General features: G+C 45.5%; 2 protein-coding genes across 4 annotated transcripts; one reads left to right on the forward strand and one right to left on the reverse strand.

Annotated features, from left to right (window-relative positions):
• Positions 1-328: 328 nt before the first annotated feature.
• Positions 329-19,067, reverse strand: CUNH9orf43 (chromosome unknown C9orf43 homolog). 3 transcript variants are annotated; one of them, XM_025888490.2, is made up of 15 exons: positions 18,640-18,731; positions 17,257-17,364; positions 15,847-16,046; positions 15,595-15,745; positions 12,158-12,236; positions 9,389-9,489; positions 7,773-7,839; positions 6,878-7,044; positions 5,406-5,556; positions 4,950-5,010; positions 4,608-4,657; positions 4,292-4,379; positions 1,689-1,768; positions 1,015-1,081; positions 329-805 (listed from the first exon to the last, which is right to left on the reverse strand). In XM_025888490.2, exons 3-15 carry the CDS (start codon positions 15,995-15,997, stop codon positions 468-470), a joined length of 1,551 nt encoding a protein of 516 aa, XP_025744275.2. In that variant the 5' UTR covers positions 15,998-16,046; positions 17,257-17,364; positions 18,640-18,731; the 3' UTR covers positions 329-467. The 3 variants fall into 3 exon arrangements, with proteins under 3 accessions (XP_025744275.2, XP_073732609.1, XP_073732608.1); XM_073876508.1 differs by lacking the exons at positions 17,257-17,364; positions 18,640-18,731 and adding an exon at positions 18,974-19,067; XM_073876507.1 differs by lacking the exon at positions 17,257-17,364 and having other exon boundaries at positions 18,640-18,916.
• Positions 19,068-19,108: 41 nt separating this feature from the next.
• POLE3 (DNA polymerase epsilon 3, accessory subunit) lies at positions 19,109-21,760 on the forward strand. The gene is made up of 4 exons (XM_025888492.2): positions 19,109-19,321; positions 19,425-19,510; positions 19,847-19,965; positions 20,231-21,760. Exons 1-4 carry the CDS (start codon positions 19,256-19,258, stop codon positions 20,401-20,403), a joined length of 444 nt encoding a protein of 147 aa, XP_025744277.1. The 5' UTR covers positions 19,109-19,255; the 3' UTR covers positions 20,404-21,760.
• The last annotated feature ends 3,750 nt before the right edge of the window (positions 21,761-25,510 follow it).

Genomic DNA, 25,510 nt, shown 5'->3' on the forward strand with positions numbered 1-25,510 from the left:
CTGGGTGCCAACCCCCCAAAAAAAAACATTTCCAGAGAATGAGAGGAAAAGCTAGGAACACAGTAGGGGTTCCCACAGGCCAAACTCATCTTCCCCCCCCCGCTTTTTTTTTTTCGGTAATCTCTATGCCCAATGTGAGGCTCAAACTCACAACCTCAAGATCAAGAATTGCACACTCTACCAAATGAGCTAGCCGGGTGCCCCAAAACTCATCTTCCTGTAACTGGAAACCTTTCAGAGCTTCAGAGGGGAGATAAAAGTGACCCAGAAAACACATCGCAGAAACATCTCTCCCCTCCTCCCAGAAACAGAATGAGTCTTTTCCTTAAGCAGTTGTGTTTAATCACTAAAATTATTCTGTCCCTAATGAAAGAGAAACAATCTCAGTTTAAGAAGGGGGAGGCTTTTTCTCCCTCACTGATTTTAGAGGTAAGGAGAAGTGAATGAAGAAAGCAGAATTCCTACAGTCAGGCCCGGGTAAAGGCTCCCGGGAGCAGAAGTCCCCTCTCCTTTCTGTCGTTATGTCCAAGGTCACTGTCCTTGGGATTCCAAGCATCCTGCTCTGGAGTAAGGCTGTCCTGTGAAATCCCGTAAGACTCTTCACTCTGTGACCCAGAGAGCTGGTTCTCCTCATCCTCATCATCAGTGGCCTGAAGAATCCTCAGGAGTTTGAGCTCCGGGTTCCACCCTCTTCTAGATGTATCGTCTGAGAGGTCCTCTGAGCTCCTCTCTTGGGATTCCGGCACAACCTCTTCCTGAGTGCTGATGTCCTTGTTAGAGGGTTCTATCTTGGATAACTCAGGATCTAAAAGAAGACCCAGCCATTAACTGCACCTGCAGCCCTCTCCCAACTGTGACAAATGGAGGACAGACAAGGAAGGGCTGGGTGTCTTTAAGACCCTTCTGAGGGATGAGGACTATGGCCTCCAGGGAGGTGAACCATCCTTCTCAACACAGGTTCAGCTCTCCCTGGCCTGAGTGACTTACTAAGGTCCCTCCACCCTAGTAACTTACCACCCTTATCAGGAAAGGAATCCAGATAATTCTCAGAGTATTCCATCTGTGGCCTCCTTGTGGAATCCTGAAATTCATTAGAGTAAGTGTAAGGAAACTTGAATCAAGACTTTAAGAAAGAAAAGATTTTTTTCTTTTTTTTTTTTTTTAAAGATTTTATTTATTTATTTGACAGAGAGACACAGCGAGAGAGGGAACACAAGCAGGGGGAGTGGGAGAGGGAGAAGCAGGCTTCCCGCGGAGCAGGGAGCCCGATGCAGGGTTGATCCCAGGACCCTGGGATCATGACCTGAGCCGAAGGCAGACACTTAATGACTGAGCCAACCAGGCGCCCCGGGACTTGTGGTTTTTTGACCAATGAAATGTGGCAGAAGTGACATTGTTCCAGTTCCGGCCCCATCTCTCAAGGAAGTGCTTCCACGAGATTACCATACTATCAAGAAGCCCAAACGAGGCACAATGAAGAGAACTCATGGAAGAGAACTAAGACGATTTGGCTAACAGCCCCACCCCAGCCGCCAGCTGAAGGCAGGTGCATGAGTGACATCAAGCAACACCAGAAAAACTGTCCTGAGGAATGGCCAACCACTGTTGGTTTCAGCTTTGAGGTGGTGTGTTAAACAGTAACAGGTAACAGAAACAGGGCCCTAGCAGAATGGTTCTGGTGCTCTTACCTTTTCCAAGTTGGGTCCTTCTGACTTCGTCCACTGTGGATGCTTTTTGTCAGTTTTCTGACTTAGTAGAGTTCTGTGACCTAGTGACCACAAAGTCAATTCAATTCTCTTCTTGCTGGTATTTCATAGCCCACTGTTGGGCTTCTAGTTGACCCCTAGCCTACAAGTGACTCCTCATCTTGGACAAAAGGGAGTTGGGCCTCTGAGTTCTCTTTGTGGCTCTGTTCACCTAGGACTGGGACCACATCTATCACAGAATTTGAGATTAAGGTCAAGCGTATGTTAAAAGACTTAGGGAAAAACAAAAAAGACTTAGGGTTCCTCCAAGAAACCCAAGGGGCAGGTATCTGCACATCATAGCAGCAAAAGAAACCCTGACCCTATGTTTTCCATTAATGAAGACTCCTCCGACCTTCTTGCACCAACCCTAATGTCCCCATACTGGCTTCTGAAAATGAAACTCCTTCCTTCCAAAAGCTCTAGTTCTCTGATTCTCCTACATCGGCTGTTTCCCCAACTAGTCCTTAAATGCATTCATCCTGTCCTTCCTCAATTCCCTTTCTCTAAATGAACATCTTCCAGGGCACCTGGGTGGTTCAGTCGGTTAAGGGTCTGCCTTCAGCTCAGGTCATGATCCAGGGTCCTGGGATCGAGCCCTACATCAGGCTCCCTGCTCTGTGGGAAGTCTGCTTCTCCCTCTCCCTCTGCTTGCCACTCTCCCTGCTTGCTCTCTCTCTGTGTCAAATCAATCAATCTTAAAAAAAAAAAAAAAAAAGAAGAGAACATCTTCCAAGCTGCCACCCGAGCTGTTATGCGAAAAGGCAAAGCCAATCGAGGAACTCCCTTGCTGAACATGTCTGTTGGCTCCCTACCAGCACTGGTTCTTACCTTAGCTGCACACTTGAAGTACTAGGAGTTCTGGAAAACACTGAGGCCTGGGTCCCAACACCAGAACTTCTGATTGAATAGGTGTGGGGTACGTCCTGGGTATCTGGGTTTTAAAAGCTCCTCAGTTGGGGCACTTGGATGGCTCAGTCAGTTAAGTATCTGACTCGACTTCAGGTCAGGTCATGATTTCAGGGTCATGATCTCAGGCTCATGAGGTTGAGCCCCACACTGGGCTCTGTGCTGGAGGTGTGGAACCTGCTTATGATTCTCTCTCTCCCTTTCCCTCTGGCCCCTGCTCACGCTCTCTCTCTCTCTCTCTCTCGTGTACACGCGCGTGCACACATGCGTGCTTTCTCAGAAAAAAAAGAAAAGCTCCTCAGTTGATTTCGGTGTGCGGTCAGGGGGTGGAGCACCATGACCATGGTCAAACAAGCTCCTGCCTACCTCATCAGCCTGACCTTTCACGACTGTCTCTTTCATAACCCACAGCCACGATGGACCACCGTGTTCCCTGCGCAGCCATGCTCCTCCTAGGTGCACCTGAACAGACTATTCCCACTTCTGGAATTCTCTTCCGTATCAGGAAGACTCTCACACATTCAAGATCCAATGCAAAAATCAACTCTTCATAAGGCCTTTCTCAACCCAGTGAGGACAGGCCACTGCTCCAAGAATATAATTCAAAAAGGCACCCCAGTCACCCAAGCAAATCTGCTCCTATCGGAGACATCAGGAAGAGGAATGAAAAGCACCTGAATGAATTCAGGGGAGTGCTGATCACCCTGGATGGAGTGCTAACCTTGGACCTGTCAGCCTCACCCTGGGCTACAGCCCTGGTTTTGTCTACCTCCCATGTGAAGGCCAGGAAGCTTCTTAGATCTGCAGGTCAGGGGCCACTGTTGGCATCTGAGAGCTCAGTGGGATGTGAAATAAACCGAGAGAGGAGCATTCTTCTGAGGAAACATCTCACCTGAGCCCTCCCACTGCCCTACGAGGGGGAGAGCAAATTCTGATGAGGAAGCAGTCAACAAGGTCCACTCTGAGTAGGGCCGAAGAAGCTCCTAAGGTTTAGGAGGATTCTTTCTCCCTCCCTTTCTTTCTTTCTCTTTTTCTGCACTCAAACTGAGCAACATCAGAGGGACCAGGGTAAGAATATCCTTCAGCTCAGGCACATGATTAGGATTCCAAAAAGGGGAGCTACCTATTCTGATCTTCAGCATGAACACCAAAGGACAAGAATTGCCTGTCAAGAATTGGCCACCTGCCTCCTAGGGGGGGTCTAGATAATGTGCTGATTTCAACCTGAGCCTCCAGGGACTAACTTGTGGCTGGGAAGCGAGAGACCCTGGACTCTGCTTCCTTAGAACCCTCTCGGGGCTAGACAGGGGCCCTGGCTCTTTGCTGCCTCATTGCTTGCTCTTCATTCTCAAACCACTCCGTCTTTCCTAAAGTAAGACCTGAGGAAAAATGACTCTGACTCATGCTCGTGGTCATCTCTCGAACACCCACATGAAGCAGACATCTGGCCCAGCTTGCTTCCTTAGTAAAGATTTGATGGAAAGACAATGCATGTCAGCCCAGCCAAGCCAGAACATTCCAGGGAGAACTGTGAATGCCTAATGAAGGCAGGTCCCCAAATGACGGATTTGTCCGGCTTTTCCCGTCCTCAGCTACATCCTGAGTTCCCATCCCTCCCAAACCCATATTCTCCTTACCATAGTGTGGGCCACACACCATGGCACCCGAACATTTATGCAAAATGTCCTGGCTCCCCGGATCACTCTTGGATTTCTTTTTAGCCTCCTGAAACCCACATGAGGAGGAACTGAATTAGGACCTTTGGAAGTGAAGAAAACGTTTCAAAAAGAGTCTAAAAGAAGGAAGTTAGTATCTGCAAGCAGACAGGAACTCTGTATCTAGAACCAAACGGAGAACAGGGAGACTTGCGCCTCATCCACCCCTTCCCATTCCAGGCTGCACCCCGTGGCCCAGTCCCAGCCAGTCCTCCAGCTTCCCTCACGGCCACGCTACCTGTCTCTTCGGTGGGGTTTTCACCTTCCTCTGCTGCTGCTTCTTGTGACCTGGTGACCAGAGCACTGGCTCAATCCTCTTCTCCCTGACAGTGCCCACCTTCCCCGGGGGCTGCTTGCTGGGCCCTGCTCCACAACGGTGACACCCGCTCTGTCAGAACCAAGCCATTTGTGGTGGGGGAGGGGGGCTGCCTCCTGAAACAGCAGTTTCCCGAGTTCTACACGGGATCTTGTATGACTGTGGCCACAAACAACAAACTGGGACCCAGACCAAGTATAAGAACTGTGGGCTGACGGGAGGGACAGTACCTGAGGATCTGGCCCGATCCACCAGAAAACCTACCTTCTATGTTCGGGGTGTAATATAATTTCTTCAAATGTTTAGGATATCTCAATGCTGGTCTCTGGAGGAAAAAAAAAGGAAAGAAAAGAGAAAGAAGAGGAAAAGCTCTACTGAAGGAGTTTCCTTTTCCCAAGACATATCCTTCAAATGCAGGTAGGTACCCACATAGCCAACGAGCACTGTTTGAGAACTGGGTGCGCACAGCGTTGTAGCAGGGGCTCTGGAGAGAGGAACCGGAGTGGGGAATAAAGGGCAGGAGAAACAGAGAATGTTCCTCAAACCCCTCCCCGTGCGTTTGCTTTCACCTACATATAGCCCAGCCCTTCTGTGAGGCTTGGGTCCAGCGTGGAAGGGTAGAGAGAAAGAAGAAAGAGAACATCAACTCCTCCAGCCTTGAAAAGAAATGAGTTTGGATTTGCATCTAGACCTCTGTCTCCGAGGCTCCCTAGCTCTCACCTGCAGGGTGAGACGGTGTATGGATAAGAACATCTTAGCGGAAATGGCACTGTCAGGTCGGCTCTTTTCCAGGGGAGCTTTCCTCTTCATCATGGCCAATTGTGTCTTCATCTCCAGAGAAGGCATGGTTTTCCCTTCATCAGGTAAGAGGCTGGAGGGGACAGAGACAGCCAGTCAGCAACAGTTCTTCTTGGAGAGTGTGGCTGAGGAAAAGGGGAGGGTAAGGGCTCCAAATTTGAATAAATTTCCATTGTGGGCCTAAAAAGGCCTATGCCAACAGGTGCTCATCGGGCAACAGCTTTCAATTAGCTGAGGACAGGCGTTCTTATCCCCATTTTGCAAACGAGGGAACGAGGCGTAAAGATGCTAGATAAATTACCAAAATGCACAAAACTGGGAAGTTTCAATGCAAAATCCAAAGGCTGTCTCACTCCAAACCACATTTCCCTTCTGCCTCCCACTTATCCATAACTCGTTTATAAAAAGAAGAGAGTGAAGGCACCTGGCTGGCTCAGTCAGTGGAGTATGGAACTCTTGATGTCAGAGTCATGAGGTCAAGCCCCTCGTTGAGCATAGAGCTTACTTTAAAAAGAAAAAGGAGAAGAGAGTAATAGTGCCTAGCAGAGGTTCAAATAAGAGAATAGGCTTTTTGAGAGAGATTGAGCCCTCCACTGAAGTTGGCTGTGATTGCTCAGGATTCCAAATAAATTGATTTGAGAAGAGAAGAGGAGCCTCACCTAACATTGGCGGTTGACACTTATCCTTTGGGGTCCTTTATTTGGCAGGGAGAGTTGGTAAAGTGAATGATAAATTCTGTTTTTATAAAATAAGCCTGGAAGCTTGGAAGCTTGGGCACATTTGACCCCTTTTTAAAACTGCACTTTATACGAAATTTGGGGAACAAGTTGAATGTTCTATAGGACAGGTGCCCATTGAAATGTGAGGAATGCAGACAGCACTGAACATGGGCATGTCTATTAAAACAGTCTGGTCTTTTGATTCACAAGCCCAAAGATTCCAGAATGCCTATAAGGAGAAAACTTCTCTTAAGGAAACTAAGACACTACTTGGCCTTTTCTACCATTCTCAAGTAAACTGGGTTTTCTAACTACATAACTGAATGGAAAACAGGAGCCTATCAGATCCTAAGTGTGTCTTATTAGAGATCCAGGTTTGTTTATAGTGCATTTATGAATTATAATAAAGATGACTGCATATCTGGAAAAAAAAAAACACAAGAGAATAGACGTAATGTGCTTCTATAGCGCAGGGCCTGGCAAGTGGTAAGTACTTGATAAATGGTGGCCATTACCATCATCACTGTACCTTGGTAAGTCTAAGAACTCACTGTACAAGCAGAGGGGACAGTTTTTCTCCCCTCCTTACTCAGGAAGAGCATGCTACTTAGTGCCTTCTCTGCTTCAGAGAAGAGCAGGTACTCTGGCTCTCCCACAGGCTTACATGATACTTACTCCTTCAGTAGATCCCGAGGTAACGTGTCAAATTGGTTCCAGAAAGGTATGGACTCTGCGTTTAGTTGCTCAAAAAAGTGTACTGGTGATGGGGGAGGAGGCACAATCATCCCTGGAGGTCCCAGCTGTGTTTCTGTTTTCTGCTTTCCATAGCGAAAACTGTCTTTCTAGAAAAGCAACAATGGAAAGTGCCACTCCTTCCCATCAACATTCCAGCCTCCCAAACATAACCCTAGCATGCCAAACTCCCTGTTTCCAGACCCACTCCAGCAGCAACCCTCCTTTGCACTATGAAGGCCACCATATTTTCCCTCTCTGGCTCCCCACCCCATTGTTGAATTCAGATCATACAGGAATTCGTTGCTTTGTTTTTTTCCCCAAAAAGGTTATTAATTCATTCACTGAGCAAAACTGAACAAATATTTATTGGCCAACTATGTGCCAGGTGCAGGGCTCGCACTGGGGGTTCAGCAATGAACAAAGTGGACCAAGACACTACTCTCACGGTTGTAGCAACCTTCCAGCTCTGTGACTTACCCAAGGTTACATTTACCCATTTAAGTGGGGGCATGAGGATGAGAAACCCAAGTCCATTATAACCCCTAGTCCACTGAAGTTCTCTTTCTATCACACTGGGAATTTGTCAAAAACTCCCCCTGAATATCCAAGGCTTCCTCCTAACTTTTCTTCAAGATGCTCTTCACCTTCCTACAGGGAGGGGGCAGGGAAGGGAGTCTCTCAATAGAAAATGCTTCGGTAATTATTCCTTAAAAGGGGTTTCTTTTGCAAGTTTTATTCATTTAAAAAGAATGGGGTAAGGGGGAAGGTAACTGAAAGGAAAAACAAAATTCTCCAGAGTAATCTCATAAAGGTTTGACCAAAACATCAAACTTACCCCTGTAGATTTCGTTCTTTTCTTCATCCAGTCCTGGCTGGGAAGAATATGCTTCTTCTCAGCTGGACTTGAAATAAGAACAACCACAATTTATTCCCAGACATCTCAAACAGAAGCACCAAGGGTATTTGTGAATGATGACCATGGAGATTTCTATCCTCTCTTCAGTACTCAAAGATGGCTGCTTGGAAGCCTGGAGGAACCAACTGCCCAGAAGCTGCGAGAAACAAGACCTAACCTCACATCTACATTAGGTTCCCTGCCATTCTCTCCTACAACCCAGTTATTTGCTTTCATAGCATTAATCCAAATTAGTAATTATATACTTCGGTATGGTGATGTTTGTAAAGCCTGAATCCCAACCCACCCCACCCCCCACCACCACAAGACTCTAGGAGGACAGGGAGCAAGTCTATTTGGTTCTTCACTAGATTCTCACTGCTTAGCACAGAGGAGGTGCTCAAGTATTTTTTGCTCTGTCATCTTCCACCTCCTTGCCTGGAACACGTATATGATGGCTGGAGCTCTAGCCGTCAACTTAGACCTTCAAAGTCCCCATGAGACACCTTAGAAAATGAAAGCCACGGGCTAAGGATGATGACCAGAGAGCCCAAAGGAGTTCTGGTTTCTGATGAACATGTGAAACTGAGGTACTAGCCCTGGTCCACCCATATCTGGGCTTTTTTTTTTACATGAAAGGAAGTAAACCTCTAGGAGTTTTTTGTTTATATCACACACACACACACACACACGCACGCACGCATAAGCACTTACTTGATTAAAAAATCAAGTAAGAAGAAATTCTTAAATCACATCCTATCTGCATAGTCACGTAACAAGACTCTGAAAGCCTTAGCATTCATGAAAGAAAAACCAAACACCTTCTTCCAGTGGTTATCAGTATTATCCAGCCTTTGGGTCCTTACCCAGTGATCCTTCTGCTTTATACACAAGCCCTACAGGCTATTCATCTTGCGCCACTGTGCTAGGCCTTGGGGCTGAGACCAAAGATTCACGCGCTTCACTCAAAATGTTTTCACTGGCTGGGGATGGCTAATAAGAAAAACTGATGGGGGCACTGGGTGGCTCAGTCTGTTAAGTACCTGCCTTCAGCTCAGGTCATGATCTCAGGGTCCTGGGATCAAGCCCGGCACGGCACGCACAGGGCTCCCTGCTCAGCAGGGAGTCTGCTTCTCCCTCTCCCTGTGTCCTTCCCCACAGCTGTGTTTCCTCCCTGCTGCTTGTGCTCTCTCTCGCTCTCTCTCTCTCAAATACATAAATAAAATCTTTAAAAAAGAAGAAAAAGAAAAGCTGATCGTCAGGAAGCGTCTGTTTCTTAGCCCTCACAAATCCACAGGCCCTATCTTGCCTGTTATTTAATGCCATGTAGGATTTGATGTGGAGAAGCCCCGACGCAGGAAACACAAAGTGCATTAAATAGAACCCCAGTGGAGCAGGAAGCAAATACAAGAGACCGTGACCTTCTCTAGTTGGCCTCCTGTTACTTGCAATGAGGTGGCTAAAAAGGAGATCACAAATAGGAGGCCTGCGCAGGGCAGGAGGGACTTGCAGAACGTAAGGGCGGAAGGCTCCCAAGTTTTGGACACAATACTCACCTCACATGCCTCTCTGGTTGTTCTGGGATCCAGATTACAACCATATTTCTAACATCTTGAGGGCTGGGAAGTTCTGTCTCATTCAAATTCAGCACTGAAAGCTAAGAGAAACATGTAAAAGCCTATATATGGCTTGAAGGTACCAGCCCCTAATGGTACTCAGAACAGGCCTAAGAACTGAATTATCATGCTAATGAAAAGGGTATGCTGGTGCAGAAGATGACCAAAAGACATTTCTCATCCCCAGATTGTCTTCATAACAATGCCTCAAGAAACCAGACACCAGTACAGTACTCTGCAAGAGTGAGCATTTTAAGTGAATAGTCTCCCCTGCCTCCCTGTGACATTAGGGTGGCATTTAGCAACTCCCCACCCCATATCCCCTAGAGCGGAACTTGGGGTTTACCTAAGGGAATGCACTCATTCTGCCCTACTCCACTCCAAACACTTAGATCCCCTGCAGATAACACAATTTGGGAACTGGGAGGGAATTGGTAAGGACAGAAGCCAGTTTTCTGCTTTTACCGCCTGTCTACAATTATAGGCATCTACATAAAAGTTAAGATCACAACACTTTCCACCTTCAGTCATTTAAGATATTAGAACAGTGGTGCTCAAGGAAACCTTATAAATGATCTAGTCCCTACCCCTGGTAGGATACAGGGAACGAGGAAAAAAAAAAAACTAATAAAAATGGGGTTGTGGGGCACCTGGGTGGCTCAGTCAGTTAAGTGGCCGAATCTTGATTTGGGCTCAGGCCATGATCCCAGGGTCCTGGGATTGAGGCCTGCTTTGGGCTCCAAGCTCCTGAGCTCAGTGGGAAATCTGCTTGAGATTCTCTCTCTCTCCCTCTGCCCTTCCCCACTGCTCGCGTGCTCACTTCCCCCACCCGAAGAGATAAATAAATTTTTTTAAAAATAGGGTTGGGGGAGCCTGGGTGGCTCACTCGTTAAGCGGCTGTCTTTGGCTCAGATCATGGTCCCAGGGTCCTGGGATCGAGCCCCGCATCGGGCTCCCTGCTCTGCGGGAAGCCTGCTTCTCCCTCTCCCACTCCCCCTGCTTGCGTTCCCTCTCTCGCTGTGTCTCTCTCTGTCAAATAAATAAATAAAATCTTTAATAAATAAATAAATAAAAATAAAAATAGGGTTGTCCTATGAAAAGGAACTGAAGGGCTTGAGGGATTAGGGGAGACTTCTTTGCACTGTAAACCCTTTTATGCTTTTTGAATTTTGAACCATGTGCAAGTTCTAGCTATTCAAATAATTACCTTAAAACGAATTTAATCTAACCCCTTGTTCTTTTTTTTTTTTAAAGATTTTATTTATTTATTCATGAAAGACAGAGAGAGAGAGAGAGAGAGGCAGAGGGAGAAGCAGGCTCCCAAGGAGCAGGGAGCCCGATGCGGGACTCGATCCCAGGACCCTGGGATCATGACCTGAGCCGAAGGCAGACGCTCAACCATCTGAGCCACCCAGGCGCCCTCTAACCCCTTGTTCTAAAGAGGTCAAAGAGGAGAGTGATTTGTTCATCCATTCAAACACATCTACCCTCTCTCTGTCCCTTATACTCTCCACCATGTGACAGTGAAAGGTAGAATATCTCTTGAAAAAAATAAAAGGCATCCATCAGATTTCAAAGAAGAGTAAATCTCTCTTTATTGTAGATAAGTAGAAGGGCTTTTCCTCCTAAACTCTAATTTAGCTCGGCCTCTGACTAGCTATGTGCTTCAGCAAATCACTTCTTTATCTGGGCTTCAGTTGTCTCAACTGTAAGACATATGAGACAGACCACAGTAATGTTCTTCAGTTGCAACTGCAACTAATTCATAGGTCATGGAATCAAATTTTGTGAAGTGTAGCCTACATTGCTTAGAAGTAGAATAGAGGGGCGCCTGGGTGGCTCAGGCGGTTAAGCGTCTGACTCTTGATTTCGGCTCAGGTCATGATCTCAGGGTCGTGAGATCGAGCCCCGATTTGGGCTCCTCGCTGAGTGCTGAGTGTGGAGCCCGCTTGGGATCCTTTCCCCTTCTCCCTCTGTCCCTCCCCTTCTCATACGTGTTCTCTCAGTCTTTTTTTTTTTTTTTTAAGATTTTATTTATTTATTTGAGAGAGAGAGAGAATGAGAGATAGAAAGCACGAGAGGGAAGAGGGTCGGAGGGAGAAGCAGACTCCCTGCTGAGCAGGGAGCCCGATGCGGGACTCGATCCCGGGACTCCAGGATCATGACCTGAGCCGAAGGCAGTCGCCCAACCAACTGAGCCACCCAGGCGCCCCCTGTTCTCTCAGTCTTAAAAAAAAAAAAAAGTAAAATAGAATAGGACAGAAAATATCAGAGTGCATTACTCATAATTAGGGTAAGGATTGTTTTATGCTATTTTGTTGCAAAATGTATTTTTTACTGTAAGTCATAGCTAAAAAGTTGGATAGTCATCGATGACCTGAAGGCACATTTTAGGTGTGACATTTCCAGCATTCTAATTTCCCCATATTATGAGATGACAGGGTTTACTTAGTAGCTGAACGTGCTCTTTGCAGGATACAGACAGAAAAGTCTTACCTATGCCAAACAGCCACAAATCAATCCCACTGGTGTCTGGGATTTCTGGAAACAGTATAGCATATAAAGGCATTAGCACAGAGCCTAGCATATACTTAAGGGCCCAATATTAGATAGTTATCATTGTCATTATTCAGATTATAGTCATCCTGAATGTTATACAGAGGCAAATATTTTATTCCCACTAGTAAAGAGAAAATGCTGAAGAAGTACCTTTTTTAATCTGTGATTTACTTTAGGAGATCTATCAGGATGGTCGATTAAATCTTTGTCAGGTAAATCTTCCCGAGGCCTAAAAAATGAATTTCCAAACATGACATAGAGATACAAAGGAGCTACGGGGGTGGCAGTTAGTGCTCTGAGCCTTCTGCTTATCTACGGAAAACCTGGGGCTTAATACTTACCGAATGACTGTAGGGTGTCCCCATGTCCTTAAGTTGTGTTTCTTTGTTATGGAACAGCTCCCAAACAGACACTGCACACTGCAAACACTCCACAACTATTTGTTGCATCAAACTGAATTCAGAGCCTATGCCCCCTCTCTCCAACTACAGACAGTTATGTCACTATCAATAAAAGTTGACTGAGTAACCCTTGATGTAGATGTTCAAAGCATGTTAAATAAGCCAAACATAGTATTTACACACAATGGAATATTTTTCAGCCTTAATAAGGGATGCAATTCTGATATATGCTCCAATATTGATGAAACTTGAAGCCATTATGCTAAGTGAAATAAGCTAGCTAACGGGCGCCTGGGTGGCTCAGTCGTTAAACGTCTGCTTTTGGCTCAGCTCATGATCCTGGGGTCCTGGGATCGAGCCCTACATCGGGCTCCCTGCTTCGGGGGGAAGCCTGCTTCTCCCTCCCCCACTTCCCCCTGCTTGTGTTCCCTCTCTCACTGTGTCTCTCTCTGTCAAACAAATACATAAGTAAATCTTTAAAAAAAAAAAAAAAGAAGCTAGCTAAACACAAAAGGACAAATATTGTAGGATTCCACTTATACGAGGTACCTAGAATAGGCAAATTCATACAGACAGAAAGTAAAATAGACATTAACAGGAGCTGGAGGGAGGAGGGAATGGGGAGTTACTGTTCAATGGGTAAGGAGTTCCTGTTTGAGATGATGAAAAAGTTCTAGAAATGGATGGTGGTGATACAACACTATGAATGTATTTAATGCCACAGAATTATACACTTAAAAACGATTAAAATGGTAAATTTCACACTATGCATCTTTACCACAATAAAAAAAAAAAAAAGGAATACTGTCCCCTTACATTTTCATATCACTTGTTTCTATATTTTTTTAAAAGCCACGTTAAGTGTAGGAATGAATACATATGGCGAAGAATTATAAGATAAAGACCCAACTCCTTAGGCTGATTCATGTGCTGTAGCCCACCGCTTTTTACTCCAGCTCCCGAGCCTCAGCTCTGATTACTCCCCCATTCCTGCTCTGTGTTCCACGCAAGATGAGCCCTTCTCCTGACATCTAAAGAACTTCCTCTTGCCTCCAGGCCTTGGCATATGCTCTTTCCGTAGTCCAGAACTCTCCTCATGGCCACCTCCTACCCGCAACCCCCACTTCGCCAGACTGCTCACACTTCAGTATCCAGGCGCAGGGGCCGCCTCCACAGAGGACAGTGCCCTGGGCGAGGAACCCTTCCCATGTGCTTCCACACACCCGGGGGGAGGGGGGGCCCTCTCATCACGCTCATCACACCGGACAGTTCTTGTCCTTCCCAGCGAGGCTGAAAGCCCTTTGAGGGTAAAGACTATATCTTGTTTACCACTGAATCCCCAGAGCCCAGCAAAGTGGTCCCCACTAAAATACATTTGTAAATTCAGTGAGTGACTACACGAATGAGGTCATGGTCTTTGCCTTCATAGGCCCTGACTGGGAGAAGCCACCTTCTTCCCAAGGTTCAAGTCCTAGAGAACCAGAAAGCAGTCCGACCCTTTCCCATACTGTCTTTAGCCAAAGGAAACCACCAAAGGCTGCTTACATCAAAGGGGAGAAAAGGAACCGGTACAGGGGCCACTAGGCATGCCTTGGTTCCAAACCATAGGAGTTCCAAATGTTACAAGTCTAAGTTTTCTGTAGATCCCAGGCCCTTAGCTTCCCGTATCAACAAGCACTAACTGTATGCCTGGGCTTTGTAGGAGATTCAAAAGGAAACCATTGCTTCTGCCTTCAAAAGCTTACAAACAGTTTCATACCTAAAGATAAAGGATAAAAAAGATAGTGATGACCTGCAGAGGCTGATGAGATATCCCCCATGGTGGGATGAATTGTGCCCCCCAAACTCTTACACTGAATCCTAACCCTCAATACCTCAGAGTTTGAGTCTCTCAGTATTTGGAGATAGGGTCTTTAAGGAGGTAATTAAGGTAAAATGAAGTCATACAGACAGGCCCTAATCCAATATGACTGGTGTTCTTATTAAAAGGAGGAAATTAAGAGATTAAGAAACACATGGGGGCGCCTGGGTGGCTCAGTCATTAAGCGTCTGCCTTCGGCTCAGGTCATGATCCCTGGGTCCTGGAATCGAGCCCCGTGTCGGGCTCCCGCTCAGCAGGAAGCCTGCTTCTCCCTCTCCCACGCCCCCTGCTTGTGTTCCCTCTCTCGCTGTGTCTCTCTCTGTCTCAAATAAATAATAAATAAAATCTTAAAAAAAAAGAGAGAGATTAAGAAACACTTATCATGATGAGCAGTGACTAACATAGAGAATGGCTGAATCACTCTATCATATACCTGAAACCGATATAACACTCTGTGTTAACTATACTGGAATTAAAATTAAAAACTTAAAAAAAAGACAAGGATGGGGCGCCTGGGTGGCTCAGTCAGTTAAGCGGCTGCCTTCAGCTCAGGTCATGATCCCAGGGTCCTGGGATCGAGTCCCACGTCGGGCTCCCTGCTCAGCGGGGAGCCTGCTTCTCCCTCTGGCTGCCGCTCCCCCTGCTTGTGCTCTCTCTCTCTCTCTCTCTCTTTCTCTCTGACAAATAAATAAAATCTTCAAAAAGAAAGAAGAGGATGGGATGCCTGGGTGGCTCAGTCAGTTGAGCATCTGCACTGGGCTCAGGTCATGATCTCGGAGTCCTGGGATCAAGCCCCACATCCACTGGGCTCCCTGCTCAGCGGGGAGTCTGCTTCTCCCTCTGCCCCTCCTCCCACACATGCTTCTCTCTCTCTCAAATAAATAAATAAAATCTTTAAAAAAAAAAAAAGAAAGAGGAAATTAGGACAAAGACACACAGAAGGAAGACCATGTTAAGACACAGGGAGAAAATGGCCACCTACAAGCCAAGAAGAAAGGGTTCAGAAGAAAACAACTCTATCAACACCTTAATCTTGAACTTCTAACCCCTAGACTGTGAAAAAGTAAATCTGTGTTGTTTAAGCCACACAGTCCAGGGTACTTTGTTACAGTGACCCTAGCAAACTAATACACCTCTATTTTAGCAACTCCTACCACACAGATAATGCCTTCCTTTTGTTTCCCACTGCCTCGTCACCATTTCTCTAACTGAACTGGTGTTTTAGTTTTAATCCAGCTTTCTCAAAGTCTACTACATGGGTAAAGGAAATCAACCCAGAATTTTGAGATAGGAGGCTCATAACGGAAGATTCCATGATAATTTACCTGCCTCGGAATTTGGAGTCAAGCTTTGAACCTGGACACAGTAAAGAGGGAGGTTTGGTGAAGGTAAGTCCTGATAAATGATGATGAGCATGTCTCTTGGCCCAGATGCAGGAATCTGCCATGTTTACAATGGTGAGCACGGGGAGTTTGTCTGAGAAAACAGACCAGAGGAAAACATGTAATCTGTCAAAAGGAGCCAAACAGAAATAGTTCAAGGATCTTGTAAGAAAGAAGCAGGGCCGACTAATTCACCTTCGTCATTTGGAGTTGTTTTACAGGGGGAGCCCAGGATTCGAGGGTGGCCCCTCTCAATACGGCGGATCGTGGCCCAGCATTGTGGATGCTGACAAATGGCCAACTTGCAGGTGGTTTCATCCCATTGGCTCTCATCTGGTAAGTCCATAGCTACAAATGGTTTAGGACAAAAGCCAATCTTGCAGCTTTCTAGCCCTCTAAAATAACAAAAACCACACAATTAGAGTGTATTATACATCAGCCATGCAGTCCAGATCTTAATTTGGACTCAAAGCATAAAATATTTCTATTGAACCCACATACATAAATGATGGTCACAGGATATTTAAGAATTGGGTAACAAGCTACTCAGCCATTAAAAAGAATGAAATCTTGCCATTTGCGACAACATGGATGGTGCTAGGGGGTATAGCTCAGTGAAATAAGTCAATCAGAGAAAAGACAAATACCATATGATCTCACTCATGTGGAATTTAAGAAACAAAACAAACAAAGAAAAAAGATACAAGCCAGAAAACAGACTCTCAACTATAGAGAACAAACTGATGGTTACTAGAGGGAAGGGTGGGGGGAGGGTGAAATAGGTGATGGGGATGAAGAGTGTTCTTATTGTTATGATCACTGAGAAATGTGTAAAATTGTTGAATCACTAGATTGTACACCTGACACTACTATAACACTATATGTTGACCATATTATAATTAAAATTTTTAAAAAAACTGTCTAACAACCAAGTATGAAAACGTCTCAGCATGAAGAAGAGTGGCAAGAGTTTTGGGAGCAGACTAACTTCATAAAGTCTCCTACTTGGCCATTTAATAGCTGAGTGACCTGGGTCTTAAGCAATCTGAGCTACACGTTCCTCATCTGCAAAATGAGGATAAGCCTGTTTTACAGGATCATTACAAAGATTAGTTAATCGATATTAAAAGGTCTGGACATTAAAAGGGCGCCTAGGTGGCTCAGTCGGCTAAGCATCTGTCTTTGGCTCAGGTCATGATTTCAGGGTCCTGGGATTGAGTCCCACGTCGTCGGGCTTCCTGCTCAGCGGGGAGTCTGCTTCTCCCTCTGCCTCTACCCTTCCCCCCTGCTTGTGCTCACTCTGTCATGCTCTCTCTCTCTCAAATAAATATTTTTTTTAAAAGTTCTGGCATATAGTTCAAAATAAGTATGAGCATCCTTTCCTTTTCCCCTTCATTAATCATTAGGGAGAAGACACCATCATCTCTAAAAAGCCTTATCAAATCAGAACTAATATAATCACAGAAGTACTTGAGATGGCTTTAGATGGTTCACACCTTTGGAAAACATACTTCATTTTGCAATATGCTCCAATTCTCATACAGGCAGCTTAAATACCCACCAGAAATGAATGGGTTTGCTCAAACTGTAGATCAGTAGACTTACAGTTACATCAGAGGCCTCTGGCTTTTCATTTACTGGCTGTATGGTCATAGGCAAGTGATTTCACCTCTCTCGGCTTGTTTCCTCATATAAAGAGGGGACAGAAAATCCCTAAGTAGGATTGTGGAAGCATTAAGAGAAATAACGTACTTTTATGTAGGATACATAATAGGGGCTCAATAAATAGTATTATCTTTCTCTCTCTAGAAATATTTTAGGCAGTCACTACCACCTGGTCCTCAATGCGATTATCACAAATTTGGGAGGGGTGAAAAGATTAAAGGTGGACATTAGGTCCCCTTTTTAAGGACAGTATCCATTTCTTCTTCTTTTTATTCAACACATTTATTGACTACCAAATATGTGACGGGACCTGTTGAAGGCATAGAGAACAGTAATGAACAAAACAAGTCCCTGTTCTAAAGAACTTATAAATTAGACCAAAGATAATGAATTACTGGTATGGCATCGCAACTGCCCTATGACTTGTTTTGTTTGGCCTACACTTTGAGCCATTTTTTAAAGTGGAAATAGTCCACAGTATTCAGATTTATGACTCCTCTTAAAGATCAAAATATCTGACAACACAGGGGTCCCAGTTCCAACTAGAGAGCAATTGGATGGAGGGGAGTGTCTCCTGGTATCTTTAAACCAGAACTGTTCTCTCCAAATGGAGAGTTCTCTCAACAAACCCTATAATCTCTAACTAATGCAGTTTCAGTTGCCGTTTATCACCGTGTTTGCTGTTGTTTTTCTCCTAATAGAGAAGAATTTCTCTGTACTCAGGTCTCTGTCAAAAGCTGGAAAATTGGGATGCCTGGTTGGCTCAGTAGGTAGAACATGTGACTCTTGAACTCTGGTCATGAGCACCAGCCCTATGATGCCTGTAGAAACTACTCAAAATAAATAATTTTTTTTTAGAAAAGCAGGAAAATTAAGGGTGACGTGAGACAGCATGTTTCAAGAAAAAAAAGCATTCGTGCTCGCTCAGTGGGATCGAAGACAATTTCTACCTACATAACATGAAAATTATACAACTTAAGAGTCACTGCAAAACCATGCTAATGCTTTTGACTGCGCAAGATGTATGATGCGTAAGTCAATGAACAAATACAATTTTAACAGGGTTTGTTTTTTAATGGAATGCAATCGCGTTATCCTTACAACCGGTTGCTTGCTGCCCTTTCGTTACCTGACCAGCCCGAATTGAGGAACGAGGTCTACTTATGATCATTTCCACGTTGCCAGCGTTAGCGCTGTACTGGCAAAGGAGTCTGCGTTCAACAATTCTAGGGGACAATTAGCCTTAATGCGATTATTACAAAGTTGGGAGGGGTGAAAAGATTAAAGATGGACATCAGGTCCCGCAGAATTGAAAAAAGATACCCGCTTCGTTCCAGAAGAGGGACGTGGAAGAGTTCGGCCTCGGAGGCCCGCGCTAGCAAAAGGAACGCCAAACTGCCAAAAAGCCGAAAGCCACTCGGAAAACGAGACCCCTTGGGCCGCCTGGGAGAGGAGGCGGGGCACCGCCCCACGTCGGAAGGAGCCCCGCCCCGTCCGCTCGGTCCACGCCTCCGTCTCCCGCGCTAGCCGCCAGGCAGCGCCGTTGCCAGGCAGCGGCGCAGAGCACTGTGGGGAAGGGACGGAAGCTCCAGTGAGCCATACTTGAGCTGCTGAGAAGTCTCCAGACATGGTGGCGGCAAGAAGCAGGGAAACGAACCTGGGAAGGGACGCTAGATCCCGGTGGGGTCGGACGGAAGCCCGGAAGGGCCAAAACCGTAGCGATGTGGAAAGTTCGGATGCTTGGGCGACTCGAGGCGGAGGCGTGGCTGGGTGAAGAGGGAGGCTATGGCGCGCGGGGCACTGTGGGACACAGTGTGGGCAACGTGGGGCGGGACGGAAGCCTCTTTGGGTCAGACTGTGGCGACGCGGGAAGTCCGGACGCCGTGGCGGCCTGAAGAAGAGGCTTGAGACTGCGGCGCGGGGCGCGGCGCCGGCGGCAATGGCGGAGAGGCCCGAGGACTTAAACCTGCCCAATGCCGTCATCACTAGGATCATCAAGGAAGCGGTGAGCAGCTCTGGCTGGCAGATGGGCCAGGGGCGGAAGGGCGGGCAGCGGGGGGAAGCAGGTCTTGGGCCGGCAGCTTTATTCACCCACGCTCTTCTTACAGCTCCCGGACGGTGTCAACATCTCCAAGGAGGCCCGCAGCGCCATCTCCCGCGCTGCTAGCGTCTTCGTGCTGTACGCCACTTCCTGGTGAGGCGGGCTGGGCCAGCAAGAGCTTAGCTGGGGGCTGGGGCGTAAGGGAGCCGCAAAGAGACCCCCTGGCCTGGAGTCCACAAACCCCAAGAATTGTGCCTTATCTCAGTGCGGGGAAGATTCACCCTTATCCCGTTCTTGCAAGGGCTGAAGCAAAATAAAACAGGAAAATTACCCTTTGTACAGGGAAGGGAATGACTTAACATGTCACAAAAATCCATGCATCTAAGACCTAGGCTTTTCCATACCACCTCTGGTGGCCCTTTTCCATCCCTTACGCGGCAGGAGGGGGTCTGACAGCCCCCTGACGGCCTTTAATCTTTTTTTTTTCAGTGCCAACAACTTTGCAATGAAAGGGAAACGCAAGACACTGAACGCCAGTGACGTGCTCTCAGCCATGGAAGAGATGGAGTTCCAGCGGTTCGTTACCCCGTTGAAAGAAGCTCTGGAAGGTAATGACCCTTTTCTTTGTTCAGCCAAGTAGAAGATGTTCACCTGGCCCTGCGTCTTCTAAGCTTGGATCCCTGTAAGAACAGGAAGTAAGTATTGGATGTGACTCGGAATCAGTCCAGTTGGCACCACCTCAGATCCAATTTGTAATGCGGAGCAGGTTATTTTTCCTTCTCTGCCCCAGCCTTTCTAGTTGTACAGTAGAGTTAGCTGCTGCGGTCTGTTTGGTTCGGCCCTCCCTCCTCATCCCCACCTTCCTCCTTACAGCATACAGGAGAGAGCAGAAAGGCAAGAAGGAAGCTTCAGAGCAAAAGAAGAAGGACAAAGACAAAAAAACAGATGCAGAAGAGCCAGACAAGAGCAGGGATGAAGACAACGATGAAGAGGAGGAAAGGCTGGAAGAAGAAGAACAGAACGAAGAGGAGGAAGTGGACAACTAACGGGATGGGAAGACTGTGGCACCTTGGAAGGTACCACCCTGAAATGTGGTACGTTTGTGAGAAGCTTTTCCCTGCTGGGGCGAGTAGTCTTAGCCAGAAGAGCCTGAGAAGATCAAAATAAAACTGACTAAAATTGTCAAAACCAGCGCTTCCGTCAGAGCATCGGCGCAACAGAATCCCATTTTGCCAGATCAGTCTGAAGGTAATGACTTTTGGCAAGAGGGATTCTGAGTGACTAATTTGATTAGTCAATTTGATCTCTTTTGTTTACTTATATATAAACGGTAGGCGGTCTTTGATCCCCAGTTCCGTTCCCACCCATCCCCCCAAAAAAGTAATAATGACTTCCATGCTGCCTGCTGTGTTCCAGATCACAGGGTTAGTCAAAGCTCAAGAAAAATTGGGGCTTTGAGCATGGTCAGCCTGTTTTGATTGTACAGGATTTGGCAATACTAGCTTATTAAAGTGGTCAGAATGTGTTTAGCGTTAGGAAACTAGAAAAGGTTACAGGAGAAGAATGAAATCTGTTGTCTCTTCACTTGACAGTAACATTAATTGAATTTTGATTTCTCCAGACCCACTTGGCTTGGAGCTCCTCTGTCTTGCCTGGTAGGCATTTGACCTGCTGACGTGGCTGCGCTCTGGGCACATACGCTTTTAAATCAGCATTGTAGAATGGAATTAGTCAAGCAAGTGTGCCAATATCTTACTCTTACCAAAAAAAAAAAAAAAGATGGTTTAGTCTTAGATGCACCTCACTGCCTACCACTGTATGGCTTTAGGATTTATGGTCACCTCCTGGAAGGTATAAAATTCCAGGGTTTCTCTTCTTGTAGTCCGTTTCCCAGACTTGACTTTCGTTTTTCATTCTTTCAATTCATGACAAGTTCCAAACTTTATTTCTTTTAGGCACAACTTTCTCCCTCTGTGCTTCTCCTTTCCTGTCTCTCTTCTGCCTCTCCTCTGTTCCCGATTCCCACTTTCTCTCCCTCCTTTTCTCACATCTGCCAAACCAGGAACTTTGATAACCTGCTTAATGTCCCAAAGTGCAGAAATCTGATGGTGCTCAGGAATCTAATCCCCCCTGCAAAAAACCATCCCCTTTAACTGCTTCTAAAGTAACTGTGTTGACCTTTCTTCTTAGTTTTTTTTTTTTTCTCTTGATATTTGGTGCTCCAAGCACTTTTTTGTTTGTCTCTAAGTTGAGCGCTTGGAGGTTGACAGGTAGTCAAATGAATGTAGTTTGACACTGTTAATTTGTTAAATGAATACAGTCAAAAGTTTGTTGACAAATGAGTGAAGAATGTTGAGGAAAATTATGCTTTGTACAAATAAAGAACGTTCTTGTTAAAAGTGATGACTCCTGTTTCATCCTGCTTGTTTATTGTAGGCTTTTGGGGAGGACCCACTGATCATCCCTGTACATAGTTTTTGGAATGTGGACTGGGCCAGATCCTTGTAAATATGGGATCCTGCGCTACCGTGGATGACCAGCAGATGCTGCTCTTCAACCACAGCAAGAGCTTTCCATGGCTCTGCTGGGCGCCCTATGTGTTACTAGTTGCTCAATGACTCAACATTTATTGAGTTCCTAGTATGTGTCTGATACTATTCTAAATGCTTTCAAGCATGAACTCTGAAATCCTATCAAGGAGAACTAGCCTTACCTTCATGATGTCCACTACAATGTTCTATTACCTCTCATCTACATAACTTTTTCAAATCATGAATTTATAAAGACCATTTTATAAAGTTGCAACCCCAATAGTCATTAGATCTGGTGGCTTTTTCCTTCTCCACAACAGAAACATCCATTCTTAATTCCCACGAGCACCACTCAGCAAAGCTTTCAAGTCCCATCTGGACTCCTGTGGTTTCCTGCCACATCTCTGCTTGCCCCAGCTTCCCCTGTGTACTGCTTGCCAAGTAAATCTTCCTGGAACATTGCTATGTTTTAGTCCCTCACTGCTTCCCATCAAATCCATACTTAAACCTGGTATGCAAAACCTGCTTGAGGAGGGCTTGCCTTATCTATTACAGTCTGTTTCTACTTCATAGTTAAGTCCCCAGTCAACGAATCCCCAAAAGAACTCTCCTTCCACGGGGCTTTAGGTCTTCCCAAACTTTGACTAGCTAAGAAAACCATGTTTCCTGGGAGAGGGAAGTATGACTTAAAACTACAGAATTTAAGAGATTCCTGGCTGATTCAGTTGGTAGAACCTATGAGTCTTGACCTTGAGGTGGGAAGTTTGAGACCAATGCTGGGTGTAGAGACTACTTTAAAAAAGAAAAAAAAAGGGCGCCTGGGTGGCTCAGTCTGTTAAGCGACTGCCTTCGGCTCAGGTCATGATCCTGGAGTCCCGGGATCGAGTCCCGCATCGGGCTCCCCGCTCGGCAGGGAGTCTGCTTCTCCCTCTGACCCTCTTCCCTCTCGTGCTCTCTCTCATTCTCTCTCTCAAATAAATAAATAAAATCTTAAAAAAAAAAAAAAGAAAAAACTGGGAAGAATCAGGTTATTAACCAGTTTTTTCCAAGTACACCTTTCTCATTCCTGTAGTGGTTTCTGAAGTTTGAAGGTTGCTTACTAGGTTAAGGCAAAAATCTCATCTTTTGTAAGCCACAACCCTTCATGCCTAGAGATTCTGATCTAGATTTGGAGGGTGGGAAGGTTACCATTTTTACCCATGCAAAATTATGTTTGCAGGGGCATCTGGCTGACTCGGTTGGCAAAGTGTGCAACTCTTGATCTCGGAGTTGTAAGTTTGAGCCCCACGTTGGGTGTAGAGATTACTTAAAAATTACTGAGGCACCTGGGTGGCTTAGTTGGTTAAGCATCAGACTTTGGCTCACGTCATGATCTCAGTGTCCTCGGATCCAGCCCTGCGTGAGGTTCCCCACTCTGTGGGGAGTCGGCTTCTCCCTCTCCCTCTGGCCCTACCCCGCTTGTGCACAGGCACTCTCTCTCAAATAAATAAAATCTTTTTTTAAAATTTACTTTTAGAGGCGCGTGGGTGGCTCAGTCGTTGGGTGTCTGCCTTTGGCTCAAGTCATGATCCCGAGGTCCTGGGATCGAGCCCTGCATCGGGCTCCCTGCTCCACGGGAAGCCTGCTTCTCCCTCTCCCACTCCCCCTGCTTGTGTTCCCTCTCTCGCTCTGTCTCTGTCAAATAAATAAAATCTTTAAAAAATAAATGAATGAATAGGGCGCCTGGGTGGCTCAGTTGGTTAAGCGACTGCCTTCGGCTCAGGTCATGATCCTGGAGTCCCGGGATCGAGTCCCACATCGGGCTCCCTGCTCAGCGGGGAGTCTGCTTCTCCCTCTGACCCTCCCCCCTCTCATGTGCTCTCTCTCTCTCATTCTCACTCTCTCAAATAAATAAATAAAATCTTTAAAAATAAATAAATAAATAAATAAATAAATAAATAAATAAATGAATGAATAAATAAGTTAATAAAAATTACTTTTGCAGCCTAATCCTATTTTTGCTGATGAGAAATTAAGGCTCATCAGAGAGAAGTGACTTGCTCAAGATTTTACCACTAACTTATGAAAGCTAGGATCCTGTTCTAGTGGCCCATGGCCTTGCTTCTATTTCTTATTTTTTTCTTTAATGAACTTTTTACTTTGGAACAATTTTAGTTTTCAGAAAAGTTGCAGAGTGCAGAGAGTTCCCATGTAATCACCCAGCTTTCCCTCATTTTGACATCTTACGTAACCACAGTACATTCATCAAAACAGGAAAAAAACTACCAAATACCGAACTATTTGTATTTCACCAGTTTTTCTGCTAACACCCTTTTTTGTTCCGGGAGCCATTCCAGAATACCGCATCGCATTCAGTGAACCAATTTTATCTTTTTTTTTTTTTTAATCAGGGTTTTTTTTTTTAAGATTTTATTTATTTGAGGGCGCCTGGGTGGCTCAGTTGGTTGGGCAACTGCCTTCTGCTCGGGTCATAATCCTGGAGACCCAGGAACTAGTCCTGCATCAGGCTCCCAGCTCAGCAGAGAGTCCGCTTCTCCTTCTGACCCTCCCCCCTCTCGTGTTCTCTCTCTCTCATTTTCTCTCTCTAATAAATAAAATATTTTTTTAAAAAGCCCGAAAAGAGTGAAAAATTTAAGAATGCTGCTGTTTGGTGTAATCTGTTTCAAAATCTGTTTCAATCTATTTCAAAAAAATAAAATCTTTTTTTTTTTTTGAAAGTACAAGCACGTGACCAGGGGGAGGGGCAGAGGGAGAGGAAGAGAGCGAATCTCCAGCAGACTCCCTGTTGAGTGTGGAGTCCCACACCAGCCCTGAGATCATGACCTGAGCCGAAAACCAAGAGTCAGCTGCCCAACTGACTGAGCCACCCAAGCACCCCCCAATGTTATCTTTTAATTGGGATGATATTCACAACATAAAATTAACCATTTTTACATGACCAATTCAGGGCATTTAGCACATTCACAATGTTGTACAAGCACTACTTCTATCTAGTTCCAAAACGTTTGCATCACCCCAAAATAAAACCCTGTACCTGTCAAGCATTTACTACCCATGCTTCCCTCCCTCCAGCCCCTGGCAACCACTCATCTCTATTTTTATGCACTTCACAGCATTTAGCACGATGCCATATACCTACCTGGGAAGCACTCAAAATAGTTCAATAGGTTTTTCGGGTTTTGTGGGTTGTTTTGTTTTTTACTTTTTATTAAAGTATAACATACTTACTAAATGGTGCAGATAAATGTAGAGCTTGATGAATTTGCACAAACATCCATGTAACTCACACTCAGATCAATAAACAACATTACCAGCACCTTAATAAGCCCCTATGGTCTCCCTTCTGGGCACTTCCAATCTTCCCCAATGGTAATCGCTATCCTGACTTCCAACAGCACAAGTGAATTTTGCCTGGTTTGTATTTCATATAAATGAAATCACACAATATGTACTCTTGTGTCTGACTCCTTTTGTTCAACATAATATTTAATATTTATTCATATTATTGCATTCACAATACTTTTTGTGGATAAGACTGAAAGATTAAGGTAAAATTATTTTCAAAAACTTGGGGTAGGGTAGAGAACAGAAACAGGTCTTTCTGCCAAGAATAAGAGAGACA

Source organism: Callorhinus ursinus, unplaced genomic scaffold, assembly GCF_003265705.2.
Source record: "Callorhinus ursinus isolate GAN/ISIS: 27379988/994484 unplaced genomic scaffold, GSC_fseal_2.0 scaffold24, whole genome shotgun sequence".
Lineage (NCBI taxonomy): Eukaryota > Metazoa > Chordata > Mammalia > Carnivora > Otariidae > Callorhinus > Callorhinus ursinus.